At 34.1% G+C, this 16,036-nt stretch overlaps 1 protein-coding gene and 1 long non-coding RNA gene across 4 annotated transcripts in view; one reads left to right on the forward strand and one right to left on the reverse strand.

Moving 5' to 3' along the window:
- LOC309394300 overlaps positions 1–16,036 on the forward strand; it is a 205,996-nt gene that overhangs the window by 114,539 nt on the left and 75,421 nt on the right. For 2 of the 3 annotated variants that reach the window (XR_014175719.1, XR_014175720.1), the window contains exons 1-2: positions 132–490; positions 843–1,017. This is a non-coding gene — a long non-coding RNA (uncharacterized lncRNA). Of the gene's footprint in view, positions 1–131; positions 491–842; positions 1,018–16,036 lie in introns of those variants that run through there. The other variant, XR_014175718.1, reaches the window with a different exon arrangement.
- Positions 3,450–16,036, reverse strand: part of CACNA1C (calcium voltage-gated channel subunit alpha1 C) — a 547,747-nt gene continuing 535,160 nt past the window's right edge. Inside the window, exon 47 of the mRNA XM_081957273.1 lies at positions 3,450–15,631. Coding sequence (XP_081813399.1) covers positions 15,335–15,631 — 297 coding nt within the window. The 3' untranslated portion in view covers positions 3,450–15,334. The remainder of the gene's footprint in view (positions 15,632–16,036) is intronic.

The raw sequence follows: 16,036 nt of genomic DNA on the forward strand, positions 1-16,036 counted from the left end.
GGGGGCGCGGCGGACGCGCCTTACCTTGAGGCGAGGAGGTGTGTGGGCGGGGCTCCCTCTTATCTGGACCGGCGGTGAGGAGACAAGCTGAGGAAACGGGGGCGTGGCCGAGCGCGAGTGGCGGCCGTTAGTTAGCTCCAGTCTAGCTCTTCAAAGTTAGCTTTTCAAAGCGCGTCGATGCGAGCGCGTATTACGGGGAGGGGGGCGCGTTGACAAGAGACATTATTGCCAGTATCGGTTTGTGTGGGTTGCTGCTTTGATATTGATAGGTTTGCTGTGGAAGCTTCAGGCCGAGGAATCTTAAGCCTTCCTTTCTTCCCGCCCAAACCCCACCGTCTCCATGCTTTGGGGTCCTCTTGCCATCCCTGATGCCTGACAGAATAGAATTCTTTATTGGTCAAGTGTGATTGGACACACAAGGAATTTGTCTCTGGTGCATATGCTCTCAGTGTACATGAAAAGACAAGATAGTTTCGTCAAGAATCATATGGTACAACACTTAATGCTAGTCATAGAGTACAAATAAGCAATCAGCAAACAATCAATATCAGTATAAATCGTAAGGATACAAGCAACAAAGTTACAATCCTGCAGTCATAAGTGGGAGGAGATGGGTGATAGGAACGATGAGAAGACTAATAGTAATAGTAATGCAGCCTTGGTGAATGCTTTGACGGTGGTGAGGGAATTATTTGTTTAGCAGAGTGATGGCGTTAGGGGGAAAACGTTCTTGTGTCTAGTTGTTTTGGTGTGCAGTGCTCTATAGCTTCGTTGAAACAAGTTATGTCCAGGATGCATGGAGTCTGTAAATATTTTCACGCCCTTCTTTTTGACTCATGCAGTGTACAGGTACTTCTGGAGTTCAAAAGCTAAAAAAGATACAGAGAGTGAAAATCGAAAATGACTGAAATAAGCCCAATGTCCTCAGAAAGAAGTAAACTTTTAAGAAGAAGCTATATAGAAGAAAGCCCTCAGAAGTACTAAAGAAAATGCATTCTGGACTGTCCTGAAGATAAGGTTAGTCTGCTACCAGTGGATGCTTTGTTCTATGAGAGGGGACGATGTGATTTATTACATAAGTTACCAAAAACATCTTTCTAATCAGCCTGAATAATGGGCTGGAAAGTACGCAGCAGAGTGTGCTTTCACAGTGCTATTTTGTGTACAGAGAATTAACAACAGCAGATGTGCCTTAACACACAAATGAATGGGTGTAAAAAGAAAAACAGTCTGAACCAAATTCTGACTAGAATATATACCCTTTTCTAAAGAAAAAGCCCCCCCCCCCCCGAAGCAGACATTCTCTCCTTTATTTGATTAGGCTTTATCTTTCTTTTGGAAAGTCCAGTTGTGAGGCTCTGGGGAACAATGTTTTTCCTCTTTATTTCAGCCTGTTTTCCTTCAATGCCCTCTTCCAGTTTTGCCTTTTTCTGTAAAAGATCAGTGTGGTGAGCTATTTTAACAGGCATAATCTTTCATGAGCTGTAGGTCACATTTGCATTTCATGGAGGCTATAGTTATTGGTTTCTAAGCATTCAGCATTCATGATTATGTATTATCTCCAGTATCAGTTATGATGGTTATGTGCCACTTCAGGTATCAAAGTAAATTATTCAGAACAAACATAAAAATTGTATCTTTCCAGAGCTTTTATAATCAGCTAGTTGTCTATACAGCGCTAGTGACTTTTACAGTTTTATGTATTTGTAACAGGAGTTTTTAAGTAAGAAAAATACTATTAAGACAAGGCACAATAGAAATATATAAAATTATGCATGGTAGAAAGACAATGGAAAATATTTTTCCTCCTGATATAAAAATACAATCCATAATTATCCAATTAATCAATGAAGCAGAATTCTCAGATGTTGGACAAATAAGGATTTACCTTTCTTACAACATATAGTTCAATTATGATTTTCATATTGATCATTGCCAAGCTGAATGGCTTCAGAAAAGATTCCATATATTCATGGAATTTATATTTATTAGTAACTACTACATATAATGGCTATGTATTATTTTCATTGTCTGGCATTGTGTCTCACCGTACAAATTGCTAGGCAATCAAAGAGGACACTATTGTGCTGATATCTTACTGGTTGTTATCTTCATAGACATCTGATTGATCAATAGGGAAACAGAATGCTAGCCAAAATAGGCCTTTGGTCTTGATCCAGCTAAGTTGTTCTTATGTTCTTTGGCAAATTACAGTCCAATACTGACTGATTCCTTACTTACCTCAATGACCAACATAGAATATATACATTAATTATTTTAAATGATAAAATGTATTTGGAAACCAAACCAAACCACATAGGTTTCTTACAATGCTACAGATAAGAATATTAAATCCACTCATTTCACTAATCTAAAACAAGAATTGATTCAGATTTACTATATAAAATTTAAGTTTTTATTGGGTCCTCAAATTATTAATAGAGTGCTCACATACTTTAAACTAGCATTTCAGGAGTCTTAAAATATAGGAATATATGTTAGGCTATTTCTTATACAAATAATTCTATCAAAGTAATATCAAAACAAATTTCATATTTGTTATAAATATAGAGATAGAAGTGGGCATTTTTCTATTGTGCCCAATCCCTTTGAGAGATGACTTTCTTTTGCTTGAAAATACGTTGTGAAGGAAGACTCGCCTTAATTGGATAATTGGTTCCATTAGTTGATATTTTTTGCTCTTAGGATTCCCCCCCCCCCAATAATCACCTGGAGTCTGGCTTCTTGTTACTTAATTCATTACAGGTGTCCTCAAATTATGAATGTACAATTTGTCTGTTTAAAAATAAATGCTATTAATTTTAATTTTTTTCCTGCCCCTTTCACTTTTATATTCTTATAATATCTTGCATCTTTCTCATACTTTTCTCTTAATGCAGTGAATAGCATTTAGAACTGTAGGCATCTTGATGGGCACATGATATGTTCCATGTAGAAAATTCCCTGAAGTGTTTATATAAACAGGAATGTGCAATTGAGCACATTTTCTTGCAGTAGAGCTATTCTGAACAACAGCTTAGTGGAGGTTTTAGGTTTAGTTTTTAAATGTAGCCCCTTAGCATTTTTAATAATACAACTATGGGAAATAGTTTTGTTAAATCTTGAAGAATTCTCATAAATCAAGATTCTTGATATCTGATTCTGATTTATCTCAAATTGTTCATTGCTTGTAATAATCTGTGTGTGTGCCTGTGTTCATGTGTGTGAATGAGATAATGTCTTCTGTTGTGATTGTTGAACTGCCCTCTACATTTTTGGTGGTAGCCAATTAATACTGATTCTGTTTACATTTTGCCTTGATGGGGCTACTTTAGATTGGGGTGAGTACATTTATAAATAGATGACAATATCAGGGAAATTGGTCCATTTGCAGTAGATTCCAAGAGGAAAGATTATATTTAGAAACAGTTAGGATAAACCAATAATGACATAGTTAAAAAATTTATTAGTAATTTTTAAAATAACATAATTCCTTAAATAAAAATGCAGTCTTACAGATATATACATTTGTCTCACACCAAGGCAATTCTCTGGCTCACTTCTGAACAATTCTGTTTATTTAAAATATTTGAAAAGAGGGTGAGACTTTTTGTTTTTAACCTATGGCAGGATTGCATGGTTACAAAGTATACAGTTTTATTTTACAAGGGCAGTGCAGCCTTCTTGATTTCAGTTAAGTTCTTTAAAATTCTGAAACTAGGTGTGGTAAACAGTTATACCTGGGCACATCTCTAAAACAGTATGAGCATTTCAGGTTAGAGAAAAGGGAAATGTGGAATAGACATATATCTCTTAACTGACTTACATTTTGAGAATCCAGTTAATTCACAAATCCAGACACTTAGAAAAAAATACATGCAAAAGGCTGTATTATGTAAATAAATATGTATAACTGATGGTCAGAAAGGCCATCAAAATTACTCCAGCCTACCTTACAATGAAATTAGAAAAGGTGGCTAATATTTTTTTCAGGATCAATCTCTTATCTTAATGGGGTAAGGATAAATATGGCTCTTCCTGTACTGTGCTAAGCTGAAATCAGAGACAGTGATCTATAGATATAATACCCTACATTATGTAGTTTTTAAAGTAAAATTACATAAATTGTTATTTCAAAAATTCTCATCTTTCTAAATTACATTCATTTAGGAATAAATCTTCCCATTCTCTATACATACATCTTGAAGAAAGGCACAAGGTAGCCTCATCATCCAGACACTTTGAGATAATCAAACATATCTGCAATAGAGGCATCTTTGACATAGAGATAGTATTATAAATATTAAAATATCTATTGGTAGAGACATGCAGCATGTTTATTTTATGGAAGAATGTTGATATGGAAGCTCTGGGTACGTGAGGTTATAATATGCCTTATTTATGTATGAATCTCAAATTCATAATTATAGAATCTAGAGGTTTTTTCTTTTTTAGATGTACAGGCCGCGTAAGACACCTTTTATCCAGTAATGTTATAGGAACTAATTGGAAGAATTCAGTTATTCTAATTCTAATGTATTTGTAATATAGAAGATTAATAAAATAAATGTTGTTTTACCAACTTATGAGGATTTTCTTGAAATAGATCCATGGTATATACACTGAAAAGAAAGCTGAGATCTATTTTGTATTGTGCTTGTTGTTTTTAAGCCTTTGATTCTGGTTAAGCCACTGCAAACATACTAAGTCATGAACAATTTGAATTGCCCAGGTACTTATATAAGAAATATGTCCAGAGAAGAGATAGGAAATTAAGGCAAATAAGGGGAATGAAAGCAACTTAATTATATTTAAGGATATGATCATGCACATCATCTTGAGTTTCTTGGAGGAACATAATTAAACTATAATGAATAAAATCAGAAAAATATATGTTTAATTTTGTATGCACAGGGAGAGAAGAAGCAATTCATCAATTCATCAAGAGAACACGAGCAAAATTCTATTTGGCTACCTTTCAATCATTCAGAGAAGTTACCACTATGCTTTTTTTCAACTGTTCTCCAGAGCTTGTTTGCCCTCAGCCCACTGCTGCACTTTTAGGGAACTGGAAGATAACAAACATCTTTTTTCTGCCCTTTTCCAAAAATTTCTGGAATGGTAATAAGCTTTAATTGCCAAGTATGCCTAACAAAGTTATGGGAGAACCTATCTGTGTATCCTGGTCAATCAAATGCATTCAGTTACACATACAGAGGAAATGGGCAGCCTTGAGTTTTGCCTTCCTATCTAAATATTTTATGGAAGTTGTTTCTAGCTGGAGTACAACAATAGCAGTTGTAGCTAACTTGTTTGCCTGGGAACAATTTATGTAAAAGTTCTCAGAAAATGTAATCGGAGGATTTTTTCCTCTTTTTTCATTTTGGAATTGGTCTCACCTCCATTTATCAGTCAGCAATGATGTAAGATGATAAATCTTCTCTAGTCATTGAAAAATGAAAATGTACGATTTGTTCATCTGCAGCTTTGGTCCATAGCACATATGTGCCCACTATAATTAACAAGTAAGCCAGCAAATATATATATATTCTAGACAGTTCTTCAATAGGTTTTTTGGGCTGTAGGATTCTGTATTTAGCCCCTTCAATTGTGAAATGCCTGTCCAAAATAAATTGTCACCAGAAGCAGAGAAATAATATAGGTTGCCTGCTGTGAGCAGAAGTAAGTGGGTGGAAAAGGGAAACGCAGTATTGGAAAGCACATGCCAGGATCTCAAGGGGACAGAGGTTGCTTTGTCTATAATTCAGATATTTACATGCTGCTTTCTTTTTGTCAGCTTGGTATTTTTATTTTTATTTCATGATTAAGATCTGTGAGAATCCTAAAGCTCAATAGGTGTTTTGTTTTTAATAAGCTGGAATGGCTTTTCTGTGCTGAAAGTATAGATTACTGATCTAAGTTTTCTTCTTAATAAATAATTGGGCCAAATACATATAAAAAACAGTTTTGTTATTTATTTTATTATCTTTAAAAACGTAACTATTTTCATTTTTAAATGGGGATTTAAGTTTGTAAGCCATTTAGGAAGATTATTTTTGAATAATTAAACTAAATGCATTTTCTGGCATAACGAATAATTTGTTTTATCTAGATTTACATTCTTCATTCAAAGTAGGAAGAGGGATTCAATAAATTAGTAAATTCATACCAATAGCATGATTTGAATGGTATTCTTTCTTGAGTATTAGTAGTACAAGATATAACAAAGAATGTGCATGCTTGTAGCACAAGATAGTGAAAGAGCATGTTAAAATCTATATAGTAATGTAAGAAGCTGAGGTGAAATATCTTACTTGATTTCAGTTTTTAATATTATTAAATGGAGTAACAAGCATATATATCTCAACTACATTACTAGGCTCTTTTTCTGTACTAATCTCAATGTTCAATTTGATTTTGTCAGAAGATTATGATAATGAGTGCCTGGTAGCTTTAATAGTCATTAGTTAAGAGTTTGGGAGGGAAAGTTATCTGATAGGACTACCAGATCTAATGAAATCTGAAATCTACCAGAAACCTGATGACTGCTAGATGTGAGCAAAGAATTTGAAAATTCTGTGTCTGCTGAATCTGGTGGTTGTCCTATTTTCTGACAAAACCATTTCAAAATGGCATTAGTGATATTAGACTCCAAAACGTTCTGAACAAATGCTGAATAAATGGGATTTAAAAAAAAAAACTAATTTAGAAATAGTTTTTAAAAACCCAGACAGTGATAAAAGTGGGGAGAGGAAGCAGCCTGAATGGTGAATATAATAAAAAAATAGCTTTTGTTTTTAAAGAAATTCTCTATTCTTTGGGGCTCATATCGGGGGTGTGCTATTACACCTGATCTCCACATCTTGGCAATGTTAGAATGTTAGTGTACTCAGGATCAGGACTGATTTTTCAGAGTTGGCTATTCATCAACCTGCACTATTTGATACGGTACAGGATAAGCTGCATGTAAAGACATACTGTGTACTGTAGTCCCAATAGCATATGCTAAACCTGGATCCAGTTTCTCTGAAAAAATGCCTGCTTTTTGTATTATTGTGTTTAGGTTACATTATCATTCTCCCTTCCACATTTCTCTGTCTGTAGCAGTCATTTCAGAGGAAGAAGGGGATCTGATCCACTGTCACATATGTTCATGAATTCTTGATTTTTATAATATTTCATACTTGTAACATGTATCAATACATAAAATGTGGATAAATTCCTTTTCCATTGTAAGTTAAAGGTGACTATATCCAGTCAATTTTGGCATAGGAAATTGTAAGATATTCAGTAACCTTATGTACTGTATTTTGAAACCCTAATTTAATTCAGAACATTATTTCATTATAGCACTTAGCAATACCACTTAGACTTATATACTGCTTCACAGTGCTTTACAGCCCTCTCTAAGCAGTTTACAGTCAGTGTATTGCCCCCAACAATCTGGGTCTTCATTTTACCAACCTCAGAAGAATGGAAGTCTGTGTCAACCTTGAGCCGGTGAGACTTGAACTGCTGACTGTCGGCAGTCAGCAGTTATGATAGCAGCACCAATATACTTTTGATCCTAGACCTCTCCACACCACTTGCATTTCCTGATTTCTATTGAACAAATAATAATAGAGGTACCTTCCAGAAATATAATTCTGATTATGTTACATCCCTTCATGCAATAAATACCTTTGGTTACCATGGCTTGCAATGCCTATTAGATCAATAGTTAATGTTCTCTATTCTTGTAACAGTTCCCTATATACATTTCTGTTAGCATCTCATCTTTTTCTGCAAGAGGATTTTGAAGGCCTATATAAATATTAAACTATAATCTGTTTTCTAGGCATTGTAAAATATTATTTTAATTGTGAAATATAAAGTCAGTCATGTGTAATAGGCTCAGTTGTTCAGTTCCACAATTGTTTCATAATTTTCCTTTAATGAAAAATATTATTCTGTGTGTGTGTGTGTATGTGTATGTGTATACACACGCATATTGTAATGTTTTAACACAAATATATAGAAAGCAGTGAAGAACGTAGGCTTTATAGGATAGTGTGTGTTGTTTTTAAGTTAGAAACTTCAATTTATCTTAGTAACTCTGAACAGCTAGTTGAGTTTGTATTACCTAAAAGTTTCTTCTGGGTTGTCAAATTATATTTGTATATAAATATGAATTTTTCACAGAAAGATCTCAAACTCTAAGTCAGAAAAAGACACAGGAGGCTGGCTGAGACCCATACAATTGTTATATTGGCATCAATTTAAAGAAAGCAATGATACATTGCTTTGAAAATTATCAAGAAATGTAAAAAAATGCATTTGCCCTTTTTTGTTGTTGTCTTCATAGTCATCAATGATATGGGGCCAGGGATAGAAAACAAACCAGAATAGATGCAATCCTGTACATAGTGCTCCTTTGGCTGCTTCCTCAGACAGTGGGAGTTTGGTTAATAAAGCAGATTGGATCCCTTGCAGTAGCAGCAGTATCTGCATCATCATAATCAGAAACTTCTTCATCATGTGTGTTCACCTGAAGAGGTAGACGATGCAGAGAAATTCTGGGGCTAAGGGAACTCCTGCTTTCGATCATTAATCCCTGTTCCCTCCCATCATTTAAATCATACAGCAGAAGGAAGAAAAAGAAAAATAGATCCAAAATAATTGATCTGGTGGAATTACCAAGCTGGCTGGGGAAGATGGAAATCTTGGTATTTGCAAGCAATGTCTTTAGTTGTTGCACAAGTAGACAAACTCAAGAATGATGCTTGCATTTTCCCTTCTAAGAAACAGCCCAGTCTTTAGATTCTGTAAAGCTTCCAGCTGCAGTGCAATGATTGTATCCAGCATATAAGCTCAATACGAAGGGAAAAGAGAACATGTTATGAAGTCAAATCTTTTTTCTACTGTGCCCCAAACTCTGCCCCGCTTAAAGGAGGCAGTAGCTCTTTGCTCATACCCATTTGAAGTTTCTCTCTTTCTAGGTTACAGCCATGTGAGGTCAACTGCCAACTACCCACCAGCAAAATGTGCTGGCACCAGCAAACTCTCCCCTTATAACCACCAATCTCATTTAGATACAGGATACAGTTTTGTTTTTACTGATCAACATCTGAAAGGGTGCAAATTGGGACTAGTATGTTAGTGTTCATATATACTGAAGCAAATGCTACCAAGCTGAGTATTGAATTGTTGTTCTTTAATTGGAGATGTAACTTAATATCCCAAATGAATAATCATGGCAAAATATGAGCCTAAATATTATCCCTTTTGAGATCTTTGTGCACTCACATCTTTTCTTTTACATAAGCATAAAATAAGCACCGTTTCTTATATAAAGAGTGTATTAATGCTCTTACCTAGGCTTTTGGAATGTTATCACTTATTTTGACTGTAACTTGCATAAAAAATTATTATGCATATTCATATGAGGCTTAGAGAATATACACAAATGAATAGTTCAGATAAGAGCCTTTTAGAATTACTGTTAAATATATAGTCTCAAAACATATTAGCACATATGCAGAAATTGGCAGTATAGATTACTTCATATACTACTTGATCAGTACAGAAATTATTCCTTTTGATCAATTCATAAATGACATATTCTTTACTATCTTCTGGAGAACATACTTCTGTATTCTTTTTCTATAGATCTGGCACTGTTCAATAGTCATTACTTATGCCATCACTTATTGCAGCTATGTTTTACTTCAATGTGCAATGTCACAATTTAATTCTTATACCAATTAAATAAATAAAGCAATTTGGCATTTGCAAAGACTGGGCAAAAGGTGCTTATACAACCACAGGAGATAAGGAAATAGCACCATATACGACCAGTTACACTGGTACTATGCTACCTGTGGATTTCAATCTTGTAAATAAAAGATCCTGGCAGCACCTAGCTGACCTTGGCTGATCTAGGAAGCTAAGGGGAGAAACCTGGGAAGTATTACTGGGAAGTTAAAAAAATCTTGAAAGAAGGCATTGGCAAACCACTTGTTTATCACATTAAAATACGTGTGTATCCATGTAAGTCACCAGTAGCTGACGTGACCTGAAAACATCTTGATGTTGGTAAACGGAATGTTATCACAAGTAATGTTGTAATTTCATATTTAACCCTTTTCACAGCTGGTATAAAAATAATTCAACTAGTTGTTTTTAATCTTATTCCTTGTTCACCCGAATTTGTAATATATATTTGTATTGGAAATGAGGGTTAGCATACATTTTAGGACTATTGTGTATATGCATTAGTATATATGTATATATTACAATTTCTTGCCAATTGAGTGTTTATACAACTGATGAACTAATTAGTGTGAACTAATTCTGGTGAAAAACTTTAAGCTGTTTCTGAGATAACTGAGTAGCAACAGAGGTTTTTTTTTTATATGCTATCAATGCAATATTAAAAGCCCCAGAAAATTTGGGAAAAGTTCATGATAATCTGAAATAAATTTGTATACAAACATTAACCTTTTCTGGATTTACAGTATGCTTCTATGGGAATAAGCCATATTGTAGATTCATAGCATTTCGTCTTGAGATTCACATTGTTCATATTCTGCACAATATAATATATCTGAGCTTTAGGTAATGTGAAGTTTTACTTCTTTTACTGTGTGATGTTTCATCTACTGTAGTTGAGCAATAAATTAATTATCTCAGTTAGTGGATGTTTGGAGAATTCTTTATTATGGCCAAAAGTCAGCAATTTAAATTAATCCACAAGAACATGTTTGCTTTGGCTCATGTGCTTTTCCAATTTCTTTACCCAAGGTCAAAATTACAACTAGCAGAGTTGTACTTAGAAGTACTTCTCATTAAGTTTCAATTTACTCCAAGGCCTGCAACCTAGCGATCAAATGCTGATATGAACTATCCCCCCATGATGATATCAAGAGGAAGACTAGATAAATAACTAGAAGAAAAGAAGAAATTTAATACTCAGGCAGATTTTGTATCTTTGTCTTATAGACAGTATATTTATTGACTGATAGCCAATTTCTAATTTCAGGGAAACTATTTTATGTTTTATGATTAACATGCAGAAAGATGTTAGTGAGCAAGATTTGTTTATCAATAATTGCAAATATTTTGGATATTTAAAAACATTTTGCAGGGCTTTTGAAACTTTAAATAGCTCAATAACTATTTATTATGTTCATAGTAAAGGTAGGGTTTGTTTGGGTTTGAAGAATGGAGTATAAGTACCCTAAAGAAAAAGAATAGTTACATTGCAGAACAGAAAAGGATGTTAAATATGTTCAGATTCTACTACTTTAATATAGTAGAAGAAATTTAGTTTTGTACTGTGAAGATAGAAACAGATGTATGACAAACAATGATGCTAAGTATCTAAAATTATTTATTGTAGGGTATTTTTGAAAGATTGGAGTTTAAAAGAAATCTCAGTAAATTGATATGCTTTCACACTTCTGAATGTACTATCACCTAAAAACAAATGGTAAAATAAATATGTCAGATTAGTGAGAATAATATATTTTGATTTCAGAATACATTTGTCAAAGTTTGTATAGACTTAAGTATAGGCTGGATGACATATGCATGGATAAAATGCTGGCTTGAACATGAGTATCATGTGGTTCCTTCAGACTGGAGTAAAATATTGTATGTATAGGGTGACTCAGAGAAAGATTGGTGGAGGACTATGGATGGCCTTAGGAAAAAAACAACTTAACAAGGATATAACAGCACTCTTCGAATACCTGAAAGAACACCACATAAAAAGCAACAACTCAGAATCAGTTCTCTCATTTCAGAGTGCAACAAATGATATAATAGATTTAACCTATAGGAAGACAGACTCAAAATAAATTTTAGTAAGAGTATCCTAATGGTTAAGAGCTGTTTGATGAGGAAACCAACTACCCAGAAAGATGGTTGCTTTTTGGATGTGTTCCAGTAGATGAATATTAGAAACCATTTTTCTGAAACAGTTTAATTTGAATGTCTGCATTAACCAAAGTTTATAAATAATGATTTAAATGTTCAACTTTATAATTCTAATGGGTGTATAATGTATAACTATATGGTGTATAAACAGCACTCTACAGTAGATTTTACTTGATTTGGAAGAAATCTGATTTCAGTATTCAGAGAATCAAAGATTATTAACGGGTTGGATTCCTACAGGTAGGATAGCTGCTGACCTTTGTTTCTTGAAAATAACATTTCCTTTGAGTAGCATCTCTAAAAACTACTCATCTGTGAAGGAAAGTTGCTTCTGTTAGAAACTTTCTTTGAAATATTTACATCAAATTGCCTTTGGCCTGTGATTTATATATGTTCTCCCCATCAATGAATATACTGTACATCATGATGCTTGTATCCCCTCCTCTTTTGAGACCTGTGTGTTATAGAGGATTATATTATGTTGAGCATGTGGGCCTGCAGAAGAATTTCCAGATGTTGAATTGCAAACTATTTCTATGGTTTTAATCCTGAGCACTATATAATTACAATATTAAATCAACTACTCAAATTATTCTACTAATTGTCAAACAAGCGGTTGGTGTTGAATTATGCCAAAATGCTTTCCTTATGATCAGGAGGTAGGTGGTAATAGATATGATCAAACATTTTCAAGTACTACATTGCTGCATATATGAATCTGAACTGAGGCTACAGAAGCAACTGCGATCTGTTTTTAAATATTTGAAAGGGTTCAACATTTCTTTCTATCTTCTTTTAGTATGCTACCATATCACGTCTTTCCGTATTTGTTATTTGTAATTTTATGAATTATACTCATTCATTAAAGTCTTGTAAATTCAATTCTGGAAAATGATAATTACATTCTATGTTTTTAATCAGTTAATATCATACAATATAAAATTCTTTTTTTATTTATGCATTATGAGATTTCTGACTTATATCAGACTTTTAATCACAATCTCTAAATACTTCTTGGCATATTATTATTATTATTATTATGTTATTCTTTATTTTATAGTTGTGCAGCTTATCCCTGTTTCATATTGGCCATGTGTTGCAATAACTCTTACATTCTTATTTTCTTTAATATGTTTCTTTCCCTTTTATTTTACCATGAAAAATATTTAAGTAGTCTTCTGAAGTACACAAATGAAGCTTCTCTACACATACAAATTTGGTTAAAGGTATACTATGTCCTAGTGAATTTATAGAAAATATTCAACCAACTGCTAATGATCATTATTTGATGTCATAACAATAATCTCTGTAATATTTGAGGCATATTATTAAAATAAGATATCCCCGTCCCAGGTTGCTGATGCCAGCTCAGTTTACAGGATTGGATATATTTGATTATCCTAGCATATGGAATTATTCACCTTTTAAATTAGGAGAATCACTGAGAGAAACTATGCAAAAGAAGAAAGCTGGATAAGAATCCATAGCTTCAAAATGCAAGATAGTCTTCCCAATTCATTATCATGCATGTTTAAGAAAGTGCAGAATAAGGAAAATGAACACAAGATATGCAAAATCAGTTAATGTTCAACCTGTCAGTGTGTTGCAGGATAATTACTTAGCACTAGGTACACTTTGTTCATTATACAAATTAAAAAATGAAAAAAATAGTATACCCTTTCCCCCAATCACATGTAGAAAAGCACTTAAAGTTCAAAGATAAAGCTTGGCACACTCCAAATACGAAATGATTTACTTTACATGCAGCAAAATATACAAGAATTGTTATTTTTTCCCTTAAACAAACTTAATTCATTATATTTGCTTGGCACAATTGCTATTCAGTTTAAAAAAATAGTTGAAAAATACTGAAACTGACCTGAATTCAAGTATTACGGTTTCTTCAACAGAAACATTATCAATGCAATAAAACATCACACAGAATATATTGAAATATAACTCCTTCTCACTTGGTTGTTTTTGTTTGTTTTTAATCCCCTTGTTTTGTTTTTCTATACAGATTTAATGCCAGCACATTTCACACATTTTATTCAAAATTAATATTATTGCATTGTTTTTGCATATCTTGTGGAACAGAAAATGCAAAGAGTTACTGATTCCCCTTTCAAAAGCAGAGACAGTGATTTATTTTTGCACTCAAATCACCCCAGATAAAGCTCTCCTTCAGTTATAACCAGGAAATGGAGAACTGTATCAAGTTGCACACTTTCAGGTGTGTATTCACTTTTTCACTCATTCACCCAGTCCTGCTCATTCGTTCACACATTGCAAATATACCTAGTACTATAAAGAATCCAAATCAATCATTCATATGTGCAAGATTATATCAAGTGCATTGCCTACTATCTTTAAATTATAAAACAACAACAAAAAAGGAAATTTTCATTACTTCAAATAAAATTACAAAGTCTGGTATACATTATGATTGGCAAAACTCCTAATATCATTAGCTTTTACCAAATGTCAGTGGAGGAAAACCAAAATAAAAATAAATCAATGTTAAATATTTGTGAAGGTGTAAAACAAAAAGGCAGGTGATTACAAACTCTGTAAACACTCCATCCCTCCCTTAAAAAATAAAATACAATAAAATAAAGTATCCAAAAATAAAAATTGGAACATGCTTTCAAGAAAATATTAAATAGCAAGAACAAGGAGAGATCTAAATAAGCCCATCACCACCTCTCTTAGAAATGGATGGGTTGCCTGAACTCCTTTTGACAGAGCTGGCTTCATGCTCTTGGAGCCATTGGCACAGCTAACTATCTTGAACTCAATTTGGCAGAGATGACTGCCTGAGCTCTGATTGGTTGGCAGAGAAGACTGCCTGGGAGTCTCTGCATTTCCATCAAGAAACATCTGCAATATTGCCACCTGCATCTCCTATCTTGCAACTTCTGCTTCCTTCTCAGCAATGTGTGGGATCTGTTGGAGAAGTCTATTCCACTTGTAGATCAGAAGGGTCTTGGCTTTATGGAGACAGTGAGGCTCATACAGAACATGTGCAAAATGATTCCTTTTTGTACAAGCAGAATTGAAAGACACCCGCTTGATACAGTGTCCTTTTGGCTACGGCCATCCACAGGAAGTTGAGGTTTTCCTTCACACTCAGGAAGCAGCTGTTGTTCCTTGTGCAGGGACTGAAAAAAGAAGGGAGCTGACACTGCCTTTTACTTCTCCTGATTCCTCCTTCACGGACACATGCTGGGGTTCTATATTCACTCCTGAAAAGCTCTTTTACACCACCCAACTCTGCAATTCTTCCCGACAGAAATAAATGAAGAATGCTGTTCTGGTTACTCCTGGTCACGAGAACAGTGAGGCACTTCTGAAACAAACCCATTAGGAACATTGAAACAAATTAAAAAACCAGCATCACTTTCAGCTTCAGCAACTACAGGCTGCTGATATAAATCCTGGTATCCTTAGATTCCTCTTGACTTTTCCTAGAATCTGGGCTTTGGGCTGCTTCTGCTTCTTCGCCCATACAGTCTTGCCCTGGGTCCCTGCAGTTAACAAAAGGCAAGAGGTTGCCATTGGGGCTTGGTTTGCTGTTACCATTGAGAATGTTGTCCGCAGCATTCTCCATCTCTTCTATTGTCAAGTCACAGGCATCAGCTAGTTCTTGGGTGGTAACCTCAATGAACTTTGGATCTTGAGCAAACTGCATCAGTCCTTCCGAAATCAAGACCTTTGATAATCCAGGACATCAAAAACAAGGAACAAAAGTGGATATCAGTATTAGTATCACTGTTATAGCAAGGATCAAAGAAATCAGTAAAAGAAAAAAAATATAAAACACTTGATAAATACAATTTGGGAAGATGAATTTATATCTGCAAATTCAAAAAAGTCCAGGGAGATTGTTTTATATATAAAATCACAATTGAATCCATGTCTTTAATTGACAGGTGCTGAATATGTGGCTGTGAAAGTGGAGATGCAAGAGATCAAATCTATTAGTATTGGGTTATATGTACCACATGATAAAGAAATTTTTTTAATATTTTGGTGGATCAATTGTTTTTGTTTTCATACCAAAATTGGTATACATTGGGAGATTGGAATGTTGTACCCATTCTTCAGTTTGATGGAA

Source organism: Natrix helvetica (genome assembly GCF_964273705.1).
Source record: "Natrix helvetica genome assembly, chromosome: 6".
Taxonomy (NCBI): domain Eukaryota; kingdom Metazoa; phylum Chordata; class Lepidosauria; order Squamata; family Natricidae; genus Natrix; species Natrix helvetica.